This window comes from Numenius arquata, chromosome 26, assembly GCF_964106895.1.
Source record: "Numenius arquata chromosome 26, bNumArq3.hap1.1, whole genome shotgun sequence".
NCBI lineage: Eukaryota > Metazoa > Chordata > Aves > Charadriiformes > Scolopacidae > Numenius > Numenius arquata.
In genome coordinates this window covers 723,452-747,234 of record NC_133601.1, presented here as the reverse complement: position 1 = coordinate 747,234, position 23,783 = coordinate 723,452, and the positions used below count along the sequence as shown (strand labels likewise).

Here is a 23,783-nt window from a genome sequence, read left to right as displayed (position 1 = left end):
AGCAGGTCAGGTTTGAACATAAACAGGCTGGGGCTGGCACTGGCTCCGTCCTGGGAGGAGGGGAAAAAAAAAAGGAAAAATGGAAATTGAACCAGGGCCGCAGCGGTTACATCGGGGGGGGGGGGATGGGACTGCCTGGCCGGACCCCCACCATCCCACCCCAATGGGGGCTCGGGGGGTCCAGGGCTGCGTCACCCCCAGTCCACGGGGATGGTGGCACCTTCTGCAGGGTCCTCGGGTGGGTTGTCCCCAGGAAGGGACCCTCCAGGGGACACCTTCTGGCACCGTCACAGTCACCCACGCGGTGTTTTGGTAGCGAAAAGGTGGTGAATGGTGTTTGGTGGTTGAACAGGAGAATATTTTCATGGGCAATGTTGAATCCATGAAAAACAAGAGTTCCCACAAAAGCAGCCGCCGTTCTCTGAACGTCGCTTCCCCAAACGAGGAGCTTCAGCACCCAGACCCCTTACAGCCCCTTCCCCATCGCCTGCCAGCCCAGAGCATCTCCCACCGCCCCCCCAGGGACGGGGCCAGGGCTGGCAAAGTCTCGGTTAAAGTCTTTAATAATTACAAGAATTCCAGATTCATTACAGAAGAGTTTACAACAAATAATATTTCTCCATACAAAGGCAAAATAAACTTTTCAAGTAATAGCGTCCCGGCTCGGGAGTCTCAAGGCCAGTGACGGGGAGGGAGGGGGCACACGCGGCCCCTTCCCCGGCCGGGGAAATGCCCTGTCCGTCCTCCCCGGCACCAGCTCCGGGGAGCAGAGCCCAGGCACCGCAACCGCCTCGGGGACGGAGACCGGCAGCCAGGGACGGGCAGGGACGGGCAGAGCAGTGCCGCTCCCCGGGCGCTGGTAAGGCACTGGCGGGCATCGTCCGGGGAGCGGGGGCTACGGAGGGCGCGCATCCCCCGGCCGGGGCACGGCGGGGCTGGGAGTGGGCATGGAGCCGGGCACCGTTGTCCCAGTGCCTCGGGGGGCTGGCGTGACCCCCAGCTCCTTCCCACAAGGAGCCAAGTGGTGGGGCAGGGGCTGCAGCCCCCTCCCCAGGGCACCGGCACCTCCTAAAGCACCAATATGGTGCTGGGGGCGCTCGGCAGGGGATGCCCGGCCCCAGCCCCGCCAGAGCCCCGGGGGGACGCAGGGTCGGGGGGGGACCAGGGCAAGGCCAGGCACGTAATGACAACGTATTCCCAAAAGGCATCGACACATTATTATTATTGTTTAATACAACCCCATATAAAACTGAAGCAGCAGCAGCAATTCTTATTGAGGGACCTAAACTGAAATAGGTTTAGAACATAATTTAAAAAAATAAAAACAGCAAAAGTAGCAAAATATATGAATTTTTTTTTTTTTATAGCAACTGATATCTACCAGCCACTAGTACCTTACTACCAAACTGGTATATCTCTGGTAACAACCCTTTTAAAAAGACATGTAAATATATATTCATATTTATACATATTTTTAGTTATGTACACAGGACTTCTGTTTTTAGCACTGGTAGGTTTGGCTGCCTCTGCCATCGGTGCTCAGCAACGCAGGCACCGCGTCTCCCGCTTCCAGGGGAGCAGGGGTTTGGTGCTGGCGCCGCGGGACCAGCCCCGGAGCATCCCGGGCACAGGACTCCGGTGCTGCCGGCGAGGCGTCCAGGCTCCGTGGCCACAAAAACCGAGCGCTGGGCTCGGCTGAGCGAGTTCTCCAAGTCATCCGGACAATACACCCCATCCAGGGATGGGTGGCAGCTCCCCAGCCAGGCGCTGCCCACAGGAGAGGATTTTGGCTTCACCACATGGCAATATTCAAGCACAGACTTCATGGAAAAGAGGTTTTTTTTATAAAAAAAAAAAAATAAAAGGAAACACCAAAAAAAACCACCGGAAGAAAACCTTTGGGGTGCAGAGAGCTCGCAGCTGAGGCGGCAGGAGGAGCTGGCGGGAGAGGCGGGTGGGTTTGGGTACGTGAGATGCTGCGGTTGTGTCTCTGAACCCTCTTCTGCAACAGCTCAGCAGGAGCGGGCAGCGCAGGCAGCGGCCGCCGGCGGCCCCCGGGCAGGGGCACGGTGCGGCACGGCAGTCCCTGCTGGCAGTGCCACCCTCAGTGTCGCTTCAGTCCGCCGTTGGTGTGCTGAGGGGGGAACTTGGGAAGGCACGGCTCGTCTGGGAGAGGGTCGTGAGAGAATACAGAGTCCTCTCCCGAGGAGCAGGTGGAGCTGCGGGTGTCCGGGAAGCCGGGAGAATACTGATCCAGCGGCATGGAGAGGTCCAGGTACTCCTGGGAGGGACGAACACCGAGGATGGGCTCAGGAGGGGACCGAGCATCCCCCGGGGAGCACCCACCCCCCCAGGCAGGGTTGTGTGGTGTCACGGGTGTCACCTCTCCTACCTGGTTGGAGGTCATGGCCACGATCCGATCCAGGTCCTCCACCAGCTGCTTGAAGGTGGGTCTCTGGGAGGGGACGGCGTGCCAGCAATCCCGCATCATCATGTACCTGGGGGGGGGCAGAGGGGAGGGCTGAGCACGGGGCGAGCGGCTGGGGCTGGGGACCCCCCACCCCTGGGAGCTGAGCAGTACCCAGGAACGGCCCCTGGCACTCAGGCTGGGACTCGTGGCCGGCAAAGACGCTATTCCGGGGATTCAGGGCTAATCCCTTGGGTGGAAGAACAGGATCCCCTTGCCCACCCTCCCGGCCATGAGCGCTGGGACGGACGCAGAGGCGTTTCAGGAGGAGGATGTCGGGGAGCTAAGCTAGTCCCTGCTCCGGGGTCACCCCGGGATCCACTCCCGCTGAGAAATAACGCAGGGAGGGGGTGATTACTGCAAATGGATGGAGCTGATGTTTTTGCAGGGCTGGGAACTGCTGGGAAAGTGACTCCGACCATCTGCCTGTGTTCCCCTGTGTACCCCCACGCCCCAGAGGCTCCCGATCCCATGGGGGGCTTTGGGGTGCCAGTGCCCCCCTCCTTCCCCATCCCAGCGCTGCAACTCACAGCTCGTTGGTGCAGTTGCTGGGCTTGTCCATCCTGTGACCTTCCTTCAGCAGCTTGAAGAGCTCCTCGACGGGCACGCCGGGGTAGGGCGAGCCACCCAGCGTGAAGATCTCCCACAGCAGCACCCCGAAGGACCACCTGCCCGGGGCAAACACAGGGCAAACGCTGGGGCACGCGGCTCCCGCGGGGCCAGCACCCCCTTTTCACTTCAGAAGCTTGTTCACGGGGAAGGAGAAGCACTAACAGCTTCCATTCGCTTTGGAGACAAACGAGCCCCAGCGCCAAACGCAATTTGGATGCAAAATATTTCGTCTGCCGGCGCTAATTATATTTTCCTTAAATTAAGAGGGATCACATCTGCTGCGCCGCCCCGTGGGTCCTGCTCAGCGGCGGGTGCTGGGACCTCGGCGAGATGCTGCGAGATGCAGGCAGCGACGCAGGCAGCGAGAGCGTTGCTGGCCCAGGTGGCCACCAAGGGCCACATCCCCCAGCCCGCGGCAGAGCGCCCAGCGGACAAGCGAGGGGTCCCCCGCACTGGCAGCTCTGGCTCCCCGTCTCCCCCCGACCCAGCCCATCGCCTTGCCCCGCGGCCAGTACTCACACGTCGCTCTGGTGGGTGTATATTCGGTCGAACAGAGCCTCTGGGGCCATCCACTTCACCGGCAGGCGGCCCTGGGACACGAGAAAGCCCCACATGGGCTCAGTGCCACCAAGGAGCAAGCCCTGCCTGCCCGTGGCACCGCCAGCCCGGGGTCAGGGCACCCCTGGCACGGAGAGCCCGGCTGCCCTCGCCCGCCCCAGCGAAGCCCCTCGCCCACCACTCACGTTGGTCGTCTTCTTGTAGTAATCGATGTGGTGGATGTCGCGGGCCAGACCGAAGTCAGCGATCTTCATCACGTTGTCCTCGGTCACCAGGACGTTCCTGGCCGCCAGGTCCCTGTGGATGCACTGACCCAGCACGGGGCTGTCAGGGGGTCCCCAAGGCCCCCGGATGGTTCCCCCACGAAGAAACGGGCTGGAAGGGAAGGGTGCAGCCCCTCTGGGAGACCAGCTGTCGGGCTCCCCATCCCACCACCGCACCCTGGGAGCTCCTCACCTTCTTGGAGGCCAGGTACTCCATGCCCCGGGCCACCTGGTAGGCGCAGGAGACCAGGTCCTTGAAGGAGAGCTGCTCCTCAGGGACACGGGTGGGGTTGTAGCAGTATTCCATGCCGGGGGGCCGCCGGGCTTGCAGGTACTCCCGCAGGTTGCCCTTGCTCGCGTACTCCACGATCACATAGAGGGGTCCTGCGGGGATGGCGGGGTGAGCGGCTGGACCACAAAGCGGGGTCAGCCCCCTCCCAGCACGGGGATGGCAGCCGGAGGGGCGGCACAGGGGACGTGTCCCCCCCCCCCAGCTCGCACACCCTCACCGTCCTGCGTGCAGGCCCCCAGCAGGTTGATGATGTTCTTGTGCTTGCCGATCATCTTCATCATCTCCATCTCGGAGATGAGGTCGGACAGGTCCTTCTCCGTGGCGTCGGCTAAAGCGGCGGAGAAAGGAACAGTCGGGAGGGGGGCCAGGCTGGGTCCCCCCCACATTGCACACCCAGCCTCAGCCTGTGGCATCGTGCCGGGACACCCCCCTCCCTTCTCACCACCACTTACACTTGAGCATCTTCACGGCCACCTTGGTCACACGGTTTGGCTTGTCCTTGTCGAGGCCGATGGCTTCTGCCAGCACCACCTGCCCGAAGCACCCTTCTCCCAGGGGCTTGCCCAGGATCAGCCTGGTGGGAGGAGAGACCCTGAGGCGGGGGCCGGTGGCCACGGGGGGAAGCAGGTCGGTCGCCAGCATTGGGAAACAACACCAGGAGCGCCACCACGCTCCCCCAGCTCCCACCCAGGCTGCTCCCGCAGGGGACGGGACCTCACCTGTCCCGGGGCAGCTCCCAGCGCGGATCCTCGGGGAGCTCGTACTCGGAGACGCCGGCCAGCATGGGGGTGCCGCTGGAGGAGAGCCGCGAGGGCCGGACCAGCATCATGCCCGAGTTCATGGAGGAGCTGGAATCGGCCGACACCTGCAGCGGGGACCGTGGGTTACCTTCTCGCAGCGCTGGGGGCCGTGGCCGGGAGGGAGATGCTGACCAGGAGCCTTCACACCCCAACCTGCAGCCCCCTCCCCTTGCTGCCCCCCATCACTGCCTGCAGGCGAGGGGCTCCCCCCAGCACCGCTTCCACCTTGGACCCGGTTTGAGTAATTTTTAATTAATTTCCAGCATGCTGATACCACCAAATACACAGCCTGGGGGGGTCCTCCTGTCTCCTCAGTGTGTAAAACACGCTCTTCTGCTCGAGCATTGAATTGCTGTAAATCCTTCTGGTTCTCCTCATCACCCCTGCTGAGTGGGGGACGTGGGGGGGCTCTGCAGCCCCCACCTGGCTCGCCATGCTCCCAGTTGGGGTCACAGCCCATGGATGGTCCCCACCCCGCGCCACGGACGGGCACAAGGCGGGATGGGGTGGCATGTGCAGCAGAGTGGCATGTTCCTGGGTCCCCCCCCGTCCATCCTCCTCCAGATCCTCCCCCCTCCCCGGGAAGGGCAGGTCCGCCAGGAGGGGCAGTAGGTGCAAACAAACCCCCTCTCTACTTTCTGTTACCTGTCTGCGCAGGGGGATGCTCTTGGCCAGCTTGTGCACAGCCAGCTGGCTGTTGAAGTCCGTCTTCTTGGTGGTGCTCTTCATCTTGTAGATGATGACGGTCACCACCATGCAGGAGATGAGGAAGGCCCCGGTGCAGTAAATGATGATCTCCAGGTAGAGGGGGGACGTCATCATGGCCGGGGTGTCTTCAATAGCTGGGTCAGCGTGAACAAGACATTACCACCCGGGGCTGAGGAGCAGAGCGGGGCTGGGGGAGCCCCCCCAGCTGCTCCCCGTGCTCGGTGGGGACACCCTCTGTGTCGCCGGTGGCCTCGGTGCAGCGTGTGGCAGGGACCCGTCAGGGATGGCATGTGGGCACCCTCAGGCTCCTCATCCCTATGGCCATGCAATGCATCTGCCACATCCATAGGCACGGGATGGGGTGGGATGGGACCCGGGGATGGGGTCAACTGAGGAAGGCGTGAAGTAGGGGGGACAGTGCCCGCGTCCCCCGGCTGGGGCCGTGCGGGACAGAGCAGAGCTCTCCCGTGGGGGTTCACTGGGGATGCTCCCCTGCATCACCCCGCAGGGAGGGGGCATCGGGACACCCCCAGGGATGGGTCCCCTCCCTGGCTGCTGTGATCAGCCCACAGTCGCAGCTGTGAGTCCCTCGGGGTCTGGGGGTTGCCCTGGGCATGGAGGGGGCCATCGATCAGTGCCCGGGGCTGCAGGAGTCCAGGTGTTACTGGTAATGACCGGGGAGAGCTGGGGCAGAGCAGCCAGAAGCACCACCAGCAGCAGCTGGGACCCCTGGCCTGGAGGGGAGGAGGGTCCCGTCCCCACCGTGCTGTGGGGCAGACCCTGCTTTGGTGGCCGCCGGTGGCAGAGGAGGTGGCATTGCCCTGAACAGCTCAGAGCAGCTGCAGCCATGTGGCACCATCCAGTGCGGCCACAAACCCTGGTGAACCTGGCAGGGTGGGAGCTGCCATTGCACCCCCCAACCTGACACACACACACCCCCCCCCCAGAGAACAGAGCCTCAGAGAGAGGTGTAAGAGGGAGTCGAAGTTTCTGTCCCACCTCCGAGCACACCCGGCTGGACCAAGCAGCGGCTGATAACGGGGAAAAGTTTTTTGGCTGGAAAGCAGCACCCATGCAGCACCCCAAAAACTTCCCCGGTTGCTGTTATCAGCCTTTGGTCCCTGCAGCATTGATGCCCGAGGAGCGGGGGCATCAATGGGGACGGGGGCAGAGTCCCCGGCAGTGCAGCAGAAGCGACACACAGCCCCGGCACGGGTCCTGTGCCACAGGGCAAGGCCAGCCCCCCCGACAGGGAGGGCACAGGCAAGGCTGCCAGCACCCCCTGAGCCGCCTCTGCCCGCTCTGTGCCCCCCTGCGTGGGCAACGCTGGCCTTGCCCTGGAGCGAGGGACCATCCTGCTCCAGAGGAGCAGCCCCTGGTTAAGTTCCCCTGAATATGCATTGCCTGGGCCAGGGAGAGAGCGGGGGACAGACCCCAGTCGGGGGGTAGAGGGGGGACAGACCCCAATCAGGGGGCAGCGGGGGGGACAGGCAGAGGGGGGACGCCCCACAGCTCTCCTGCTGCCATGGTACCCAGCTCCGGGAGGGACAGGGGCCAGGAATCGCTCTCTCCCAGACTGCAATGCATACGTTGGAAAGGAGGGAGGAAAGGGAGAGGAAGAGGAGTATATACCTTCGAGAACTGTCAACCATGCAGAGTGATGGGAGATCCCAATAGAATTACCCGCCAAACATGTATACTCCCCAGCATCCTCAAATGAGACATTCCTTAAGTGAAGGACTTCCATTTCTTTGTCTGTTGTGTTAACGCCAGCCGTCTAGAAGGAAAAATGGAAGCAAAAAACGGAGAAGCAAACGCCATGAGATCTTCTGGGAAGGAGGCCAGAGAGGAGGAAGAGCCCAGTCTCATTTGCCAGACCCCCGGGGAGCAGACAGAGCCCACCGCAGCCCTGCTAGAGAGACCCTCGGGATGACCACTCATCCGGGCGGACCTACGGAGAGGCTGGTTAAAAACCCTTCACCAAATGGAGTCTCCTGCCCATCGGAACATGCTGGCAATGGGCTGCATGGAGAAATGAACCTCAGGCAGAGCCGGCCGGCGGGCGTGCGGGGCACGAGGATGGCGACGGGAGGACGGAGACGGGAGGACGGAGACGGGAGGACGGCACAGACAGGGGACGCAGCACCGTGGGGTCCCCAGCCGGGCAGAGATGGGGTGCGAAGGCGCGGGGTGGCCCGATGGCAGCACCCCCAGGGTGTCTGCGTGACGGGGTGGGAATCGCACAGGACAAACACGGGGGAACACACACAGAGCACAAAGCCCAGCCGGCCCCGCTGAGTATTTTTCCATGGCTTTGTCGCACCAGAAACACAGCAGAAACAAGAGAGCCCAGAGTTTTGTTTTCCACCGCCGGGGAGTGACGGTGCGAGGAAACACCCCGCCGGGCGTTCTTCCGATTACCTTTCGCCAGAGGTCTGGTGACAGTGAGCCACGCAGACTGGTTGGCCTCGCCAATATAATTGGAAACCTTACAAACATACTCCCCGCTCTCCGCCTCTGTCACATTATACAGGGTCAGCACCTCCGCGTCAGAGCTATTAATCCCCGAGTGCTGGAACAGACCAACAACATGGAGTCACATCGACGCGGTCACAAACGGCAGCGCCCGGAGCACCGGCACCGGCTCTGTCGGCGTGGGGGGCTGCTGGACCCCCCCGGTACCCGCTGGGTACCCGTCAGTACCCCAGAGGGCTGGGGATGTGCATGGGGGGGCGTGGGAGGTGGAGACAGACAGTCACGGGGCTGTAATCCTGCTCCCCCCTGTGACCCAGCCAGGGGCATGGCTGGCGACGGCTGCACACCCCAGGATTGGGGACAAACCTGGGGACATTGAGGGCACGGCTGGGGATGGCTGCACACCCCAGGATTGGGGACATGGCTGGGGATGGCTGCACACCCCAGGATTGGGGACATGGCTGGGGATGGCTGCACACCCCAGGATTGGGGACATGGCTGGGGATGGCTGCGCACCCCAGGATTGGGGACATGGCTGGGAACATTGAGGGCACGGCTGGGGATGGCTGCACACCCCAGGATTGGGGACAAACCTGGGGACATTGAGGGCATGGCTGGGGATGGCTGTGCATCCCAGGATTGGGGACATGGCTGAGGATGGCTGGGGATGTTGGTGACACGGCTGAGGATGGCTGTGCACCTCAGGGTCAAGGACACAGCTGGGGATGGCTGGGGAAATCAGGGACATGGCTGGGGATGGCTGTGCACCCCAGGATTGGGGACATGGCTGGGGACGTTGGGGACATGGCTGGGGATAGCTGCACATCCCAGGGTTGGGGACACACCTGGGGACACTGGGGGCACAGCTCGGGATGGCTGCGCACCCCAGGATTTGGGACAGGGCTGGGGGTGGCTGTGAATGCCAGAGACACAGCTGGGGATGGCTGTGGATGTTGGGGACACTGCTGGGGACAGCTGAGCCCCCCAGGGGTTGGCACAGCAGCCGCTTTGCTGGCTGTGAGCGGGACCGCCAGGGTGCAGGGCGAGCTGCTCTCGTCAGGAGAGAGCAGGGGCTGGGCTCCCCCCTCCAGTGCTATGCTTGCCCCCCGGGCTACCCCCGGCCCCACGGCATCAGCCTTTAGGGCTGCAGAGGGACGGCGCTGCCTGGACGTGGCTGGGGAGCCGGGCAGCCCTCCCTGCCCACCTCTCACCCGGGCTCCTCCAGGCACCCTGGCATGGAGCCGGGCAGGCTGGTGATGGCTCTGGGGCTCTGGACAGTGGTCCCCAGCCCCAGGCAGCTCCTCTTGCCCGTGGCCACCATCCCACGTGGCTGCCCCTGCCCCACGGGATGGGCAAGACTGTGGGGACACGTGTGGGGCAGCCTGGCGTGCGGCTTTACCTTCAGGATCTGCACGTAGGGCAGGTTGTCGGGGCCGATCTTGCTGCCGTTCACCTCGATGTGCTTCAGCCACTGGATGTGGGGCTGGGGGTCGCTGTAGACCTTGCAGACGAACTCCACGTTGCTGCCCAGGGCCACCGTCTTGTTGGCAGGTAGCCCTGCCTGCAGGATGGGCCGGTGTGGGGACCGCTCTGCAGGACCCAGGGAGAGGGGGCACCTTATGGAGGGCTCGGGGTGCTCCGCCACCCACCCTGCACCCTGCAGCCCCCCACCATGCACGGGGACCCCTGGCTGGGGCGGGCAGTGATGCTCCCGGCAGACCCACGGTGTCCCCTTCCCCAGGGGACCCCCCCCCGCCATGGGGCGAGAGGAGCCAGGAGGGGTTGGGGACAGGGACAGGTGACATGGCAGCGCAGGGATGGGGACATCGGTACCTATTTGGTGGGGTCAGAGGTCAAACAAACCTAACGAGGGCCCCGGCCGTTAACAAAGCGGCTGCCACTGTGGTGAGTCAGCATTAACAAACCCCTTTGTTCACCTCGCTGACTGTTCCCTTCAGTTTGCTCAGTGTAATCAAATTAAATCACATTTTTAATGGTTCATTTACTGGCATTTAGAGCAGCTCCACATGTGGAACTGCTCAGACCAGCCTTCCCAGCTGGGAATTATGGCTAATAAGGCGATTAGAAAAAGTTTCTGTCTGGTCTATGAAATGATTTCCACCACAATTAAAAATCCCCCAGAACGGGTTGAGGTGAACCTTCCCCCTTGCCGGCTCGGGGACGCGCTGCGCCCCAGAGGTGTTTGCTGGGGGGGGGACACAGCCACGGGGACAAGAAACCCGTCCCCATGGGTACTTCCCATCCCCATTTCCCAGGGTACAGCACCCCTTTCTGCTGGGGGGCAGCGGGGGGACCCGGAGGGAACCCTCCCAGCCCCACGCTCCTCACCCACGACATCCAGCTGGTAGGTGTGGTTGATGCTCCCGTACTTGTTCTCCACGATACAGGTGTAGTTGCCCTTATCGGACGGCACCACCGAGTCCATGATGATGCTCCAGGTCGCGTAGCGGACCTGGGGACACGGGGTAGGACGACAGACCCCGTTACGTGCCAAGCGCTGGCGGACCGGAGCCCACCAGCCCTCCTTCCCGGTCACGTCAGAGCTGGCTCAGCCCCCGGCCCCCGCCGACCGGGACGTAAATCTCCCTTTGAGGTCACCTTTCCCCTTCCCTACGGAGGGACCGTAATTGCTCCCAGCTGTCCCAGGACAGCCTGGCCACGGAGCCAACTGCGCCGAGAAGCAGATGTTGTGAGCCGAGCGTGATGGACTGGCCCGGCCCGCGGGGACACCCCTCTCCGGCGGCCCCAGCCTGCGCGGGGAACAGACCGGCATTGTTCCCCCGCAGCACGGCAAGAGCCGCTGCCCCCCGGCTGGCCCTGGGCTCGCTCCCGTGGCCAGCCCCAACGGCGAGAAGGCACCGTGCCGGTCACACCGTGCCCCCGGGACACGTCTGTGGGTGCTGCTGAGCAGACACAACTCCTCTGGGATGGGTCCTGGTGGCTCTGCTGGGCTGTGACCTCCCCAGGTCCCTCCTGGCCACGGGGACGGTTTTCCTACACCCTGCTCCACCACTGGCTCTGCCTTCGGCTCCTCCTGGAGACCTCCCCAAGCCCCGCTCCCTGCCAGGGGTCTGCATTCCTCCCTCCCAGCTGGAAACTGGTTATTTCCACAGCATTTCAGCCCCATTACCTACCCAGGGTGCCGTGCTGTCACTGTCTGGGGAGCCACGGCGCTGCCAGTAGCCCCTCTCCTTCCTACCCAGGAGCCCGTGTCCCTCCCTGGCACATCCCACATCCCATCCCACACCCTACACGGAGCCGTGACATGGCCACATTCCTGCTGCGTGTCCCTGGCACCTGGCCGGAGCCCGTTGGCACAACATGGTGCAGGACTCGGTGGCTGCGAGTGCCCAAAGCCACAGCCCCACAGCACCCGGCTGGGATGGCCTGGGGGACCCACGCTGGGTGGGGGTCTCACCCCCCCCAGGGGTGTCAGCCTGGGGCAGGCTGCAGCCCCACGCCAGAAAACTCTCTGAGAGAGATGAAAAAAGGGGATGGTGCTCCCCTGTAGGGTCACCCGGGGGTCCTCAGGGCTGGAGCTGCCTCAGCCCCGGATGCTGGAGAAGCGTGGCCCACCCTCTCCTTTGAGGGGGGAGAAGCTCAGGGGGTCCCGACATGCTGGTCCCACCATTGGGGCTTCTCTGCATCAGCAGCAGCACCCCCCTTGTGAGACTGGAGCCCTGAGAAGGGGAAAGCCGAGCCCCCATCCCGCCTGGGGGGCCATACGGCCTGGGCCCACTGTGGGTGCTGGGGGAGCAGCGCTGCAGCCCCCTGCCCAGCTCCGGGAGCCAATGTGGCCCCTCTGTGTGAGCCAGGACCCCCTCCCCACCTCCCGGTATCCCCAGGCTAATGGCACAGCTCCTGCCGACCACCGCTGGGACACAGAGGGGCTTGTCCACCCCTGCAGCCCCCAGGGCTGCCCAGCGACCCCCGGGAGTCCCCGCGCCGGCCGGGGACGCCAAGACCCCCTCTCCTCGGCGGGGGGATTAGTCCAAGCTGGTGAAGGCAGGCTGTCCCCCTCCCCCAGGGGTTGAGCCGGTGCAAACATGACCCAGAAGCAGGTCACTGCCGTAGGGCTATTTTGCAACGGGAATGTCAGAGGGGCCCATCTGCCCCCGCCGGGGGCCGCACGGGCAGGGGGCTCGGTGCCTCTTAAGCTGCAGAGCCCCTTCCTGATCCTCCCCCTCTCCGGAGCGAGCCCTCGGCCCCTCGAGGTGCGGCAGAGCCTGGGACAGATGGAGCCCAGAGCGGCATCCGCGCAGGCAGGGCTGGGGGCTGCCCCCCCTGAGCCTCCCCTCCCCACCCCGGCCCCGCTACCTTGTACCCCCCGATGCGGTGGTCGGGTTTGAACTCCTTGCCGTTCTTCAGCCAGCGCAGGGTGGGGTTGGGGGTCCCGCTGGACGGGCACTTGAATTTCACTGTTTTGGCGGCGGGGACGGCGTGGAGCTTCTTCTCCATCTTCTCAGGATAGGTCCAGTAGGGAGCGATGGCCTCTGGGGAGCACAGCAGGGAGGGGGCTCAGTACCCAGACCCAGACCCGCTCCCCGCACCGAGCCCCTGCCACCCCCCGGGTGCCCTGGGCTGCAGTGGGACCCCTGCCCACCCTCACCCACCTTTCCCCATCCCTGGGTGATGCTCGTCTGCGTGTGCAGCCCCCCCGCGCCCCCTGCCAAAATCCAGGCCAACCCCAGGGGCAAACCCATCTCCCACGTACGGTTTGGCTTGGTGTTATCCGCCTCCTTCTCCTCTGAGGAGGAATCGTCTTCATCGTCATCATCCTCCGCAGAGGGGAGCGCGTCTGCAAGAGAAGAGAGGGCCCGGCTGAATATCCGTGCAGAGACCCTTCCCTTCCCGAGGGGGACCAGTGGGGACCGGAGCATCGTGGACTGGTGGCACAGGACTGTGCGTGGGGGGGTGGCAGTGGGGAGGTACGGGGGTCCCGGGTGAACGCTGTGCATGCACAGGGGTGCAGCCAGGGCTGACAGTGCCTGCCCTCCTGGTGCCCACAGCTCGTGGCCATCGTGGAGCAATGTGCCCCCCGAGGTGATTTCAGAGCTCCACGCCGTGTGTCCAAGCATGGGTTGGTGCCACCAACCCACCCAGGGTGGCAGCCGAGACCCTGCGGGCACAGGAACGCCCCAAGCCTCGGCAGACACCTCCAAACCTCGTTCTCCAACCTCATGCTCCATCAACTCCAATGTGGACCTGGGCTCATGCCCACTGTGTGCCCACTCCTGGGGGCAGCCCTGAAGCCCCCCGGCCCCCCCGCAGACAAACAGGCGACAACCTCTCCTCCCTGCACTGTGCTGGTACCTCCTCCGTCTGTCCCCATCTCCCTGAGCAGCCGGACAGACGTACGCGTGCCGGCAGCATGCAGAGGCGTGCAGGGGCAGCCCGCTCCTTCCTCCACAGCCCGGTCCCAGGGCTGCCCCTTCCCTGCTACGAACCTGAGACGTTCACGGAGAAGTAGGTGGTCTCGCTCCCCGAGGGGCTGTTGGTCATGCAGGCATAGAGCCCTGAGTCCTCGGGCACCGCGTCCCTGACCTCTACCTCCTCCCCGGTAATGCGCGTCCGGTTGTTCTCGGCCAGCTGGACGCCGTCGCGCACCCAGTTGATGCTCTGGACGTCATCCCTCAGCCGGCAGCGCAGCTGGAGGAGGTCCCCGGGGTGGGCCGAGTAGGACTCCACTTCGATTTTTGCTTTGGGCAGAACTGGAGGAGTTAGGAGAGAGAAGAAGAAAGAAAAAAAAAAAAAAAAAAGAAGGAGAAAAGGAATAGAGACCAAAGGAAACCATGCTGCTGCTGCTGCTGCTGCCGCCGCCGCGGCTCTGTGTTAATAAGGCGACATGCGCTGCCGGGATGCTCCCACGGTGGCACCCAGGACCAGGGCAGGGGACCCGGCGGAGCAGAGGGAGGGGGGGCAGAGGCTGCGAGCACCCCAAGCAGCATCAAGCACTTCACCCCCGTGGCAGGACCCACTCGGTGCCCGGGGAGTCCCAAAGCACTAAGGCATCCCTTCGCCCAGGGGGAGCATTGAAATGGGGGAGAAACGGGTGATTTGAGACATCCCAGGCAGCGCCAGTTGGGGCGGCTGGGTCCTACCCAAGCCAGGAGCATCCCGAATCCCTACTCGGCTCGGCCACCCCACAGATCCCCACCACCGCGAGCGGGCAGCCAGCGAAGCGGGCCAGGGTCCCCGTGCCTTGCCCCGGTTAGAGCGCATTGGGGCAGGGTGCCAGGGGGACGAGTGGCTGCGGCAGGAGAGCAGGCAGGGCAGCGAGGGGCTGCGTTGCTGGGAAAGGTCAGCCCAGGGGAGCTCCGGCGAAACAGGTGCCGTTGTCGGTGTCCCCGGTGGCAGCCGCCCCGGGCAGGGAGCGCCGCAGCTGCTCCTGATGCCACATTTGTGTCAGCAGCACAAAGATCCTTTCTCTCCATCCCGCCGCTACGTGATCTTGTCCCTCCTGGCCCTGGCAGGGCAGGCATGGCTCCGTCCCCGAGCGCTGGTGGTGCTCCCGTGGCTCTCCCTGGGCTTGGGGCAGGCGGCTGGGTTTCAAACCATCTCTTTGCACCCACAGCCTGAGGAAGGATTCTGGCTGCTGCAGCTCCGCAGGCGCTGGGGCTCCCTGTGATGGTGTGGAGCCGATGTAGCATGAGCATCGTCTGGGGAACGAGCAGCACGGGCCGATGTGCACGGCCCCAGGTCCGGGAGCAGCACAGGGTGTCTGGGAGAGGCAGATGGTGATGCTGCGGATGCTGCTCCCCAGGGCCAGAGCTGCTCGGCAGCATCCTGGAAGGAATCACTGCATTTCCTCTAAGCTGGCAGCTGGGCAGCATGAGGGCAAGAGCCGATGGTGCCATGGGGGCACGCTGAAGGTCTCCAGGGGGCAACTGCTCTGTATCCGAGGGGGTCCAAGGACAGGTCTGGAAAATTCCACCAAGCCCTGTGCGGGCAGCCCAGCAGAAACAGTCCAGAAATGTTGTAACTTCAGCTGGTCCGTGTCCCGAGGGCCGTTTCCCCCAAGGAGGGAGGTGGGCACACAGCCTGCAGGCACCATACCATGGCCACGGGGGCAAGAGGAAAGCCACAGCTCTCCCTTGGGACCCACATGGCTCCCAGCGAGGAGAGGGGCAATTTGCAGAAGAGCAGCTAATTACCAACGCCCACAGCATCCGAGCATGCGTTGGAGGGGCTGCCTCACCGCAGCACTAACACACGCCATCACCCTCTCCTCGGTGCCCACCAAGCCAGGTGAGCCCATTCCCCCTCCTCTGCGCACCCCCAGCAGCCACGGAGCAGCTCGTCCCAGGCACGGGGGTCCCTGCTGCCACCAAACCCCCCCAGACACTCCCAGAGCGGAGCCGAAACTCTCCAAAAACCAGCTCTTCAGAAACTCTCATTTACCCCGGCGTGATCTGCACTGCGCTTTCTGGCCCCTTTTCTTTTCCTCGTACCGATGAGAAGCTTCATGGGGAAAACATCCATGAGCAGCTCCAGAGCCCCTCCTTCTTCCTTTGCTTGAAGGGAAACGGCGCTGGGGAAGAATTCACCTTCCTCAGGTGCGAGAAGACCAAAATCCAGGGCTCGATCCAGCAGTGAGAGGTTACAAAGCGCTTCCATGTGGAATACTAAGAGTGGGGGGTGTCCCTTAAAGGGTCTTGCTTTTGCAATCCCGTTTTCCCTGTTTTCCTCTCGCAGGACGGGCACTTCTCTGATTTGTGTTTCAAGTGATCGGTCACAGGCGTCCTCCAGCCACCTCCCGTCCCCTCGCTGTGTGTCTGTCCACCCTGGGACTCGGTGACACGACGTCCTCCTGTCCGTCCTGATTCCTTCTCAGAGCAAGGTCAGGGAGCGACAAACAGCCACGAACACCCAAACCATCACGAGACGCGGAGCCGCAGCCGTATCTGCCCTTATCTGGCTCCGTCCGTGCCCCCGGGACACTCAGCTCTGCCCCCCCGCCCACGCACCGACAAACACTCCTTATCGCACAGAACAACCTGAGGAAGGTGGCTGGAGCTGCCAAGGACACCCACTGCCCACAAATGTCCCCTGATGTCCCCGTTGCCTGTCCCAGGCCATGCCAGCACATGAGGAGCCATGCACGGGTCCAGGGTCTGGTGTCCCGTGGCCACGGTGGGCACTGCCGGACCTGCAGGGTCCCACCATGCCCCAGCTGAACCCATGCTGGGCCAGTAAAGGACCAGTTCTAGCCAGAAAGATGCTGCTGTGGTCCATGAAGCTCTCGTACAGGTCACCTCCTCACCCAGCCTGCCCCAGGGACCACCATGGAAAGGCCACCTGCCCATGAGCTTGCCCACAAAGGTCGGCAGGACCATGCTGGCACCGTGAGGGAATCTCCTGCCAGCCCCACACTCAGCATACACCCCTCAGCTGGACCTGCAGTCCGGGGAGGGGGTGGCCGGGGGGTAGAGGAGGAATTTGGATGGATGGAAAACTTCAAGCCACCCCCAGTCCGTCACTGGGGCTTGGGGAGGCAGCATCCCAGCCTCAGGCAGGTCCCCAGGCAAGTGCCACTGCTCCTTCAGGCCACCGAACCAAGGAGCCCGGGCAGGGGGGGGCGGGGGTCTGATGGTGCCGTGGGGTGGCCCTGGCAGGTAGATGGCACCGTGGCCACCGGGATGGCACCGTGGCAGCCCAGTGCCCACCACAGCTGATGCACAGAGTCCCCTCAGAAACGCAGCCGCTCTGTAAAACCAGGGACGGCAGCGTGGTCCTGGGCTCCCCCTGCCCGGGAGCAGCCAGCGGTGCCAGCCTCGTTACCTGCCTGCCCTCCGCATATGTTAATTAGCGCCAGCCCGTCTGATCACTGGACTCCATCAGCCTGAAACGCCTCTTTCATAGGTTCTGCTTTTCTGTAACCTAAACCAGGGCTCCAGGTGCAGCCCCTCTGCAGAGCCGCCAGCCCGGCCGGCTGCTCCCCGGGGGCATGAGCGAGCCCCGAGGGGGCCACCTCAGCCAGAGTTTAATCAGCCAGACAAACGCTTGGCTCTCCTCCCCCGGCCCCTGCCTGCCCGGCGAGGCTCTGGGTGCTCCCAGCATCGCACCACGGCCGGTGGGCACTGGGGAGCCCCTGGGGTGGGGGGATTCCTGTCCCCAGCCCGGCTGCAGGGATGCTCACAGCCCCCTTTGAGCAAAATGGGGCGAGGAGGAGGAGGAGGAGGGCAAACAGAATACCAGCAGCGCCTGCTGGTCACCTGCCCGGAGAAAGCAAGATACACACATTAGATCTGGCACATCTAAACCATCTGCTGCTCCCTTTTTAACTTAACCTTTCCAGCTTTCCAAGGGGGATGCTGCAGGGCAGAGCACCCCCTCACGGTGCAGGGGGGACAGGAGCCCGTGGGGAGCCCTGAGGTCCCCCACGAGGGGCAGCCCCAGCCCCGGCCGATCACGCCTGCGCTTCCAAACGAGCCCGAAACAGAGCTGCACGCTCCAGTGCGGCCCGCCGTGGGTTTATTGCTTTATTCCAGCTTTGCAATGGACCCGAAAGCGGAGCCCAGCCCGGCGAGCGCTGGTCAGATGGAGAGTGTCACCAAGCACGTATAACTGTCACCCGCTCCCCCGGGGACGGCGGGGGGGACGGGGGACACGGGGCAGCCGCCCTGGGGAGAGGAGCGGCACAGATTAACCTTGTCCCCCCCTGTCCCCCTTATCCGTCCCCGCAGCGGAGCAGCCCCCCGAGCGCGGGAGCCGCGGGCTGTGCCGGCCACGGCGGTGGCAATAAAGCGGCCAACAAAGCGGCGCGGGGACAATGCGGGCGGGGGGCGCGGGGCCGGGGGCGCCGGTTGCCCTGGAGACCCCAGCGGGGCTTTCCGAAGGTATTTCCTGAAGAAAAAGCACACACATGCCCGGCAGCCCCGCTAATCCCAACAGGAAGCACTTACCGGGACGCGGGGATTGGCTTCTTTCTTATTTAAAAAGCTCCTTTCCCTGCTGACCCCCTCCCAGCCCGGGCTGCGCCGGGGGGTGACCCGAGGGGGTCGCCCCAAGCAGTATCCCTGCATCCTGGCTGCTCCCGGGGCGATGCACATCCCTGGCTCCCATTCCCCAGGGAAAGGCTGCAGCAGGGAAATGCCAGCAGGCAAGGATGGGGGCTCAGGGCACCCACGGGTCTTCCTGGGGGGTTCAAGGCACCCCTGGCTCTTCCTGGGGGGGGCTCAAGGCACCCCTGGCTCCTCCTGACCAAGCCAACTCAGGGGGGCTTCTCTGCACCCTCAGGTCCCTGGATGCTTCCTCCAACAGGGAGAGGGGGATTTACGTGCTGCCCCCCGCCCTCCCGCTCATCAACTGAAGCGGCGTTTAATTAACAGGCGTGCTGGTAGTTTGCAAAGCTGTCAGAATAAATCCACCCCTTTCCCCCCAGGACACCCCCGGCCACACTGGGGGCTCTGCAGCAGAGCTGAGCTCTCGGGGCACAGACACTCACCCATCGGCTCCCCCCAGGTGGGGAACGGCTGGGGGGTGCTCCTGCCCATCCTGGGGGGTACAAGTGAACACCCCAATCCGCACAGGCACCTACGGCTTTGTGCAGCAACCACTGGCTTTGCCTGGGCCCTGGCTCACTGCCGAAAACACCTCTCCTGAGCAGCCCCGGGGCTGTTGCAGATGGGGGGGGCTCGACAACCAGCCCTCCCCCAGCCCCAGGGACACCCCCCTGCACCCCCTCGCCTGGCTCCGCTGGCCGTGGGGCAGCCCTGCAGCCTGGGCTGCGGCAAAGCGCCGCTGCTGCTCCCAAAGACTCATATTTCTTTTTTTTTTCCTCCTCAATTAAGGGCCGGAGTGACAGCATCCGAGTGGGAAGGCGGGAGGAGGGAACAATGCCCGCTCAACAGCCTGGGAGGGGAAGGCAGCAGCGCGATGCCCCAGAGAACAAGGCGATGCCCTGGGGACCCAGCGGCTGCAGCAGTCGGGGTCTGGGGGAGCAGAGGGCTCGGAGCTGGGAGTGGGGGCTGCTGGGCCCCCCCAAGCTCCAGTGACGATCCTGGGCTGGGAAAAGTGCAGAAGGTGCACAGCGTGGCCGGGGATCTCGTAGGGTTCCAGCGAGGAATCAGCTCCTCCAAACCCATTCCCCTGGGGATCCCTGGGGCAAGGGATGGGGAGACCCCGAGAGCTGCAAAAGCTGAGGGGGGTGGGGGTGGGGGCTGGAGAGCAGGGAATTGGGGATGGGGGGACAGCAGTCCACCCGGGGAGCAGTGGGGACAAGCCAAGGACCCTCGCGGTGCCACCTCTGGGGATGCTGTGGCTGGTGACAGCATGTGCCAGGCTACAGCTGAGTCAAAGAACCCCAAAGATCTTTGGTGCTGGGGAGGGGGGGACAGACTGCAGCCCCCAGGCTCACGTGCCATGTTCCTGCCAGCGCTGACTTTTGGGGAGAAGAGGAGGTGGCAGCAGCACAGCCCCATGCTCACAGAGTTCCCCAGAGCTGAGCACCCCTTCCCCAGCCCTGGACTTTTGGCTCCCGTTGCGTGCAAAGCAAGACCCCCCCCGGAGGAGCCAGGCACAACAAAGCCCCGGGAGCCAGGGCCCCCGCTGGCCCCACAGATGGGCCGGGGGGAGGTTAAGCCTGTGGCCAGCTGGGCGACTGGGAAATGGGGCAGCCCCCCGCCCCAACTGGGGCTTGGACGCATGGGGAAGGGGCTGCAGCCCCGGGCTCCTCTGCCGAAACCCCCCTCTCCACAGGGCAGATGCACCCCCCTGGGAAAGTACCTGTTGCACTGGGGCGGCCGTCGGGGCTCAGCGTGCCCCAAAAAGAGCTGCCCAAGGCAGGACCCCCCCAAGGCAGTGCCCCGCTCCCCACAAAAACCAGCTCGGCTGCTTTGCACCCCCAGCACCCCCCAGGCAGGGATGAGGCAGACCCCGAGCGGTGGAAATGCCTGCACAGCGGCGAGGACAATAGCAGACAAGGAGAGAGGAAAAAAAAAATCCCCTCGGCAATTTTCTGCAGGTTTCTATTTAACCTGGAGACAAAGACGGGCTTTGTGAGGGAGGCGACGGAGGCTGCTCATGGAAATTTCTTGGCTTTTCCCCTTAACTAGGGGTTTTTTTACCACCTCCAAATTTAGGTAACTATAAAATGCTGTAAGTGCCCATTAATATTTTATCTGCTGCAGATTTTTCAGTGACGGGAGCGAGCCCCCGACAAAGGCAGGGCTCCCGAGCCCCCTCCCCACACCGGGAGGGGAGGTGGGCTGGGACTGGGAATCCAGGGAGGCAGGGGCCGCAGGCCGGGCGCGGGGGATTACTGCCTCCCTGAGAAGGGAGCTTATCTGCCTCAGAACCGGGAGTAAACTGAAACCCCATAAACATCCAGAACAAAGTCCGGGAAAGCTGCTGCCTCCGTCGTGGAGGGGACCCGAGGGGACCGAGGGACCTGGGCTGCAGCCCCCCGGACGATGCTCATGAGATGCAGGGGAAGGAGAGTGAGCCCAGCTCTGGGGACACGATGCCCCACGGGAGCCGAGCCCCCCAACACACCCCATGGGACCCCAGATGCCCTCAGGGCCGGACCTGGATCCTGGTGGCACGGCCCCGGCTGCAGGTCCTGGCCCAGGAACGGTTCTTCCCATCCCGCACGTCCTGCCGGGAACATTGTGTTCCCACCAGCCAGCCCCGGAGCCAAGGGACGGACTCTGCCCCAGCCGGGCTCCTGCTGTGGCACTAATTGGGCTGCCCTGGTGAGAACCGTGTCGGGAAATGTTTCCAGAGGTTATTGTTAGCCCTGGCATGAGGCTGGCGAGGAACCAGCTCCCTCCTCTCCAACCTCTCCTCCTCCTCCACCGCCGCCTGAGGCTGCTCCCTAAGACCTCCGGGTTGCGGGACCCCCTAAGCACCCCAAAAAACCACCTTTCCTCAAGTTAACCCTCTGCCTGAACACCCCAATGTGACAGCCGGGGCTGCCAGCGCCGCTCACCCGGTGGCACGAGAGCCATCCTCACCCCACACACCACCAGGAAACCTCTTCCAGGAAGAGCAATCTCCCGAGAAAAACATGTTTACAGCCGTCAGCCGCGTTATTTACAGAAGCGGGGAGTACACATGCCAGTGGAAAAATCTCCGAGATGATCCCCGCGAGCGATGCTCTGCCCAGGCTCCTCTCTGGAGCCCGCAGCTCCCCGGGGACCACGCACAGCCCCAGCCACCTCACGGGACGTGTCTGTCACCAGGGTGGGTACCCTCTGCTCAGACCCCAGCCCGCTGGCCGCAGCATCACAGCATCCTTCCAGCTGGGATCACCCAGTTGTCGTCCCCCCCCCCCCCCCCCCCAAGGCCAGGGACACCAGCCTCAGCACGATTTACTCATCGGTGCCAGCTCCTGCCCCGTCCCGACCCCTGATCCATGAAGGGACCATGGGCACGGGGACAGTGGCTCTTCACCGGGGCACTGCGCCGTGCCCATGCTGGCGGCACCAACAACCCGCCTCTCGGGGCTGGGGCGGGAGGGAGAGGGAAGGGGGAGCGAGCCTTAAAAAGCAAAGCAGTACCCCACAGACCAGACATTCTTGGGTAATTAAAACCAAAAGGCAGCAAGTCCTGCGCGGCGCTGCCTGCTCTGTTTATTCTCCGCCTCACCGAGGGGAAGGCCAAGGCTGGGGAATGCCAGAGCGGTGCTTTCCGTGGGGGCTGTCACCAGGACCGGGTGACACACGCAGCACATCCCCTGCATCCCGGGGTGCCCCCAGGCTGTGGAGCATCCCAGGAGTGTGGCAGGGACAAACCCCCGCCTGCCCGTCACGGGCCACAAGCCCCTGCAAGGCTTTTACAGGGGGAAGCAGCGATGGAAAGCGAGGGGGATGCCCTCCTCCGGGGCTGTGCCCTCTGCCCCCGGCGACGTGGAGACCACGGCTTTGGAGCCAGCCCCGTGGGCATTCCCCAGCCGGGAGCAGTACCGGAGCATCCCGGGGGTCTCCATGGGGTGAGTTCATCCCACACACTGCCCGCTGGTACCCTGCATCCAGATCCTGGTTCCTGCTGCTGAGCCGGGATCACCCCAGTGTCCAGCAGGGTGGGAGATGGTTGGTCTCAATGGTCTGAAAGGTCCCTTCCAAGCCAGGCAACTCCACGGGTCTAAGGCTCCCTGCAGCCCCGGGCTGCAGATGGTCACAGGGAAGCGAGTGCCACGACACGCAGTGAGCCCCCCCCCGGTGGGGACACAGCTCCTGGGCCTTTGTACCCTCCTCCAAACCAACAATCCGGGGGTTTGCCACAATTTCCCTCCAGGTTTAACACATCCATGGGCACTGCTGGAACCGCGCACACACTCCTCCTGCCCGGGCGAATTGCTCTCGGCGGACAACACGTGCCACATCCCCACTGGCACTAGCCACCGGCCACCAGCGTGGCACCAGCACGAGCCTGGACCTCACACCATCCTCTGCCTCTCCCGCGATGGAGACCGGCTGTGGTATGGCCAGGAGAGACCCGCGCGGGAGGAGGGGGCCGCGGTGGTGGGCTCTTACCTTGGTCGGGCAGGGTGGGGGCCGGCCGGGCAGCTGAGAGCGCGGCTGCGACCAGCACAGCCCAAAGGATGAGGCACCGCCAGGTAAACATCCCACTGCTGCGGCTACTGCTCGGCGACTGGGCTCCGCAACTCCCACTCCATGGGGACCCCGGGGGGGGTCTCCGCCGGGCCGTCAGCCCCTCCGAGCTGCGAAGGAAGAAAGCAGAGTCAGGGCAGGGTGAGACGCAGCCCCCACGTCCCACCATCCAGCGCGGACGATGCTCCTCCAGCATCCCCCCGGGCAGCGATGATGCCCCCGAGCCGTGGGGCAGGTCCCCGCGGACCCCTCCTCAGGCTGAAGTGACCCGGCGCTGACGGGCAGGATTATGTTTTCCCCGCATGAAAGCGCTGATGTGTGGAGAGTAAAAACCGCTGGCGAAGCAGAATCGAATGCAGCAAAATTTCCCAGAACAGGGGGAGAAATTTTCAAAGGCTGGTCAGAGAAAGGGAGATTTCTGCTCCTCTCCTCTCCCTGCACTTGCTCCGTGCTGCAAAGAGGAAATCCCTATCAAGATCAAAATGCCACAAAATTTTTGAAACAAAACCCCCCTCGGCCCAAGCCGGGTCATCACAGTGTGGCAGTTCCCACGAATGTCTTAGTTTTCTTTAACTTTGCTCCAATGAAAAACAATCCCAAAATCTTGACAAGTTCTGTGGGACAGGAAAAACGTTCTGTTTCTGCCAGGCTCCGAAAGGCCACTTCTCCCCTGCATGAATGCCAGCAAACGCCCCCCCGCATCTCTCCCTTCTTTCCACATCTTCTGCTCCGAACACCCCCGGCAGCACCGGGACCCCACCCGGCACCCCCAGACCAGCAGGGCCTCGCTGCCCCAAATCCCACATTATCCACACCAAAATCTGACGTTGTCTATGTCACCGTGCACCCCCAGCCAGGTAGATCCTGCTGCAAACTGCCCCCCCCCCCCATCCCCTATAGGATCTATAGGGCACGCAGGCAGCCCCCCGCTATGGGAAGGTTTCCTGGAGCCGAAGGGGTTACCTCCCGCCCGCGGCAGATCTCTTTCCACCAACAGCTGTTTTCGGAGCAGCCGTTTGGGGAGAAATCCCC

The 23,783-nt window shown here is 63.7% G+C and overlaps 1 protein-coding gene across 5 annotated transcripts; it reads right to left on the bottom strand.

The window, feature by feature from the left end:
• Positions 1 to 1,230: 1,230 nt before the first annotated feature.
• On the bottom strand, positions 1,231 to 22,764 carry FGFR1 (fibroblast growth factor receptor 1). 5 transcript variants are annotated; one of them, XM_074164159.1, is made up of 17 exons: positions 22,674 to 22,764; positions 13,644 to 13,907; positions 12,911 to 12,994; positions 12,514 to 12,689; positions 10,525 to 10,648; positions 9,575 to 9,765; positions 7,333 to 7,477; positions 5,617 to 5,834; positions 4,912 to 5,057; positions 4,645 to 4,766; positions 4,410 to 4,520; positions 4,094 to 4,284; positions 3,823 to 3,945; positions 3,599 to 3,669; positions 2,998 to 3,135; positions 2,393 to 2,498; positions 1,231 to 2,281 (listed from the first exon to the last, which is right to left on the bottom strand). In XM_074164159.1, exons 1-17 carry the CDS (start codon positions 22,762 to 22,764, stop codon positions 2,105 to 2,107), a joined length of 2,478 nt encoding a protein of 825 aa, XP_074020260.1. In that variant the 3' UTR covers positions 1,231 to 2,104. The 5 variants fall into 5 exon arrangements, with proteins under 5 accessions (XP_074020260.1, XP_074020261.1, XP_074020263.1 ...); XM_074164160.1 differs by having other exon boundaries at positions 5,638 to 5,834; XM_074164162.1 differs by lacking the exon at positions 13,644 to 13,907 and having other exon boundaries at positions 12,896 to 12,994.
• Between the last annotated feature and the right edge of the window lie 1,019 nt (positions 22,765 to 23,783).

What these genes read in the sequence shown, in the direction of transcription:
- FGFR1 (XM_074164159.1), bottom strand. Translation starts at nt 22,764, where the DNA reads ATGTTTACCTGGCGGTGCCTCATCCTTTGGGCTGTGCTGGTCGCAGCC. An exon ending in GGATAACACCAAGCCAAACC is followed by an intron (nt 12,690 to 12,910) that starts GTACGTGGGAGA and finishes TGTGCTCCCCAG; the next exon opens with AGGCCATCGCTCCCTACTGG. An exon ending in CCTACGTGCAGATCCTGAAG is followed by an intron (nt 7,478 to 9,574) that starts GTAAAGCCGCAC and finishes TTTTCCTTCTAG; the next exon opens with ACGGCTGGCGTTAACACAAC.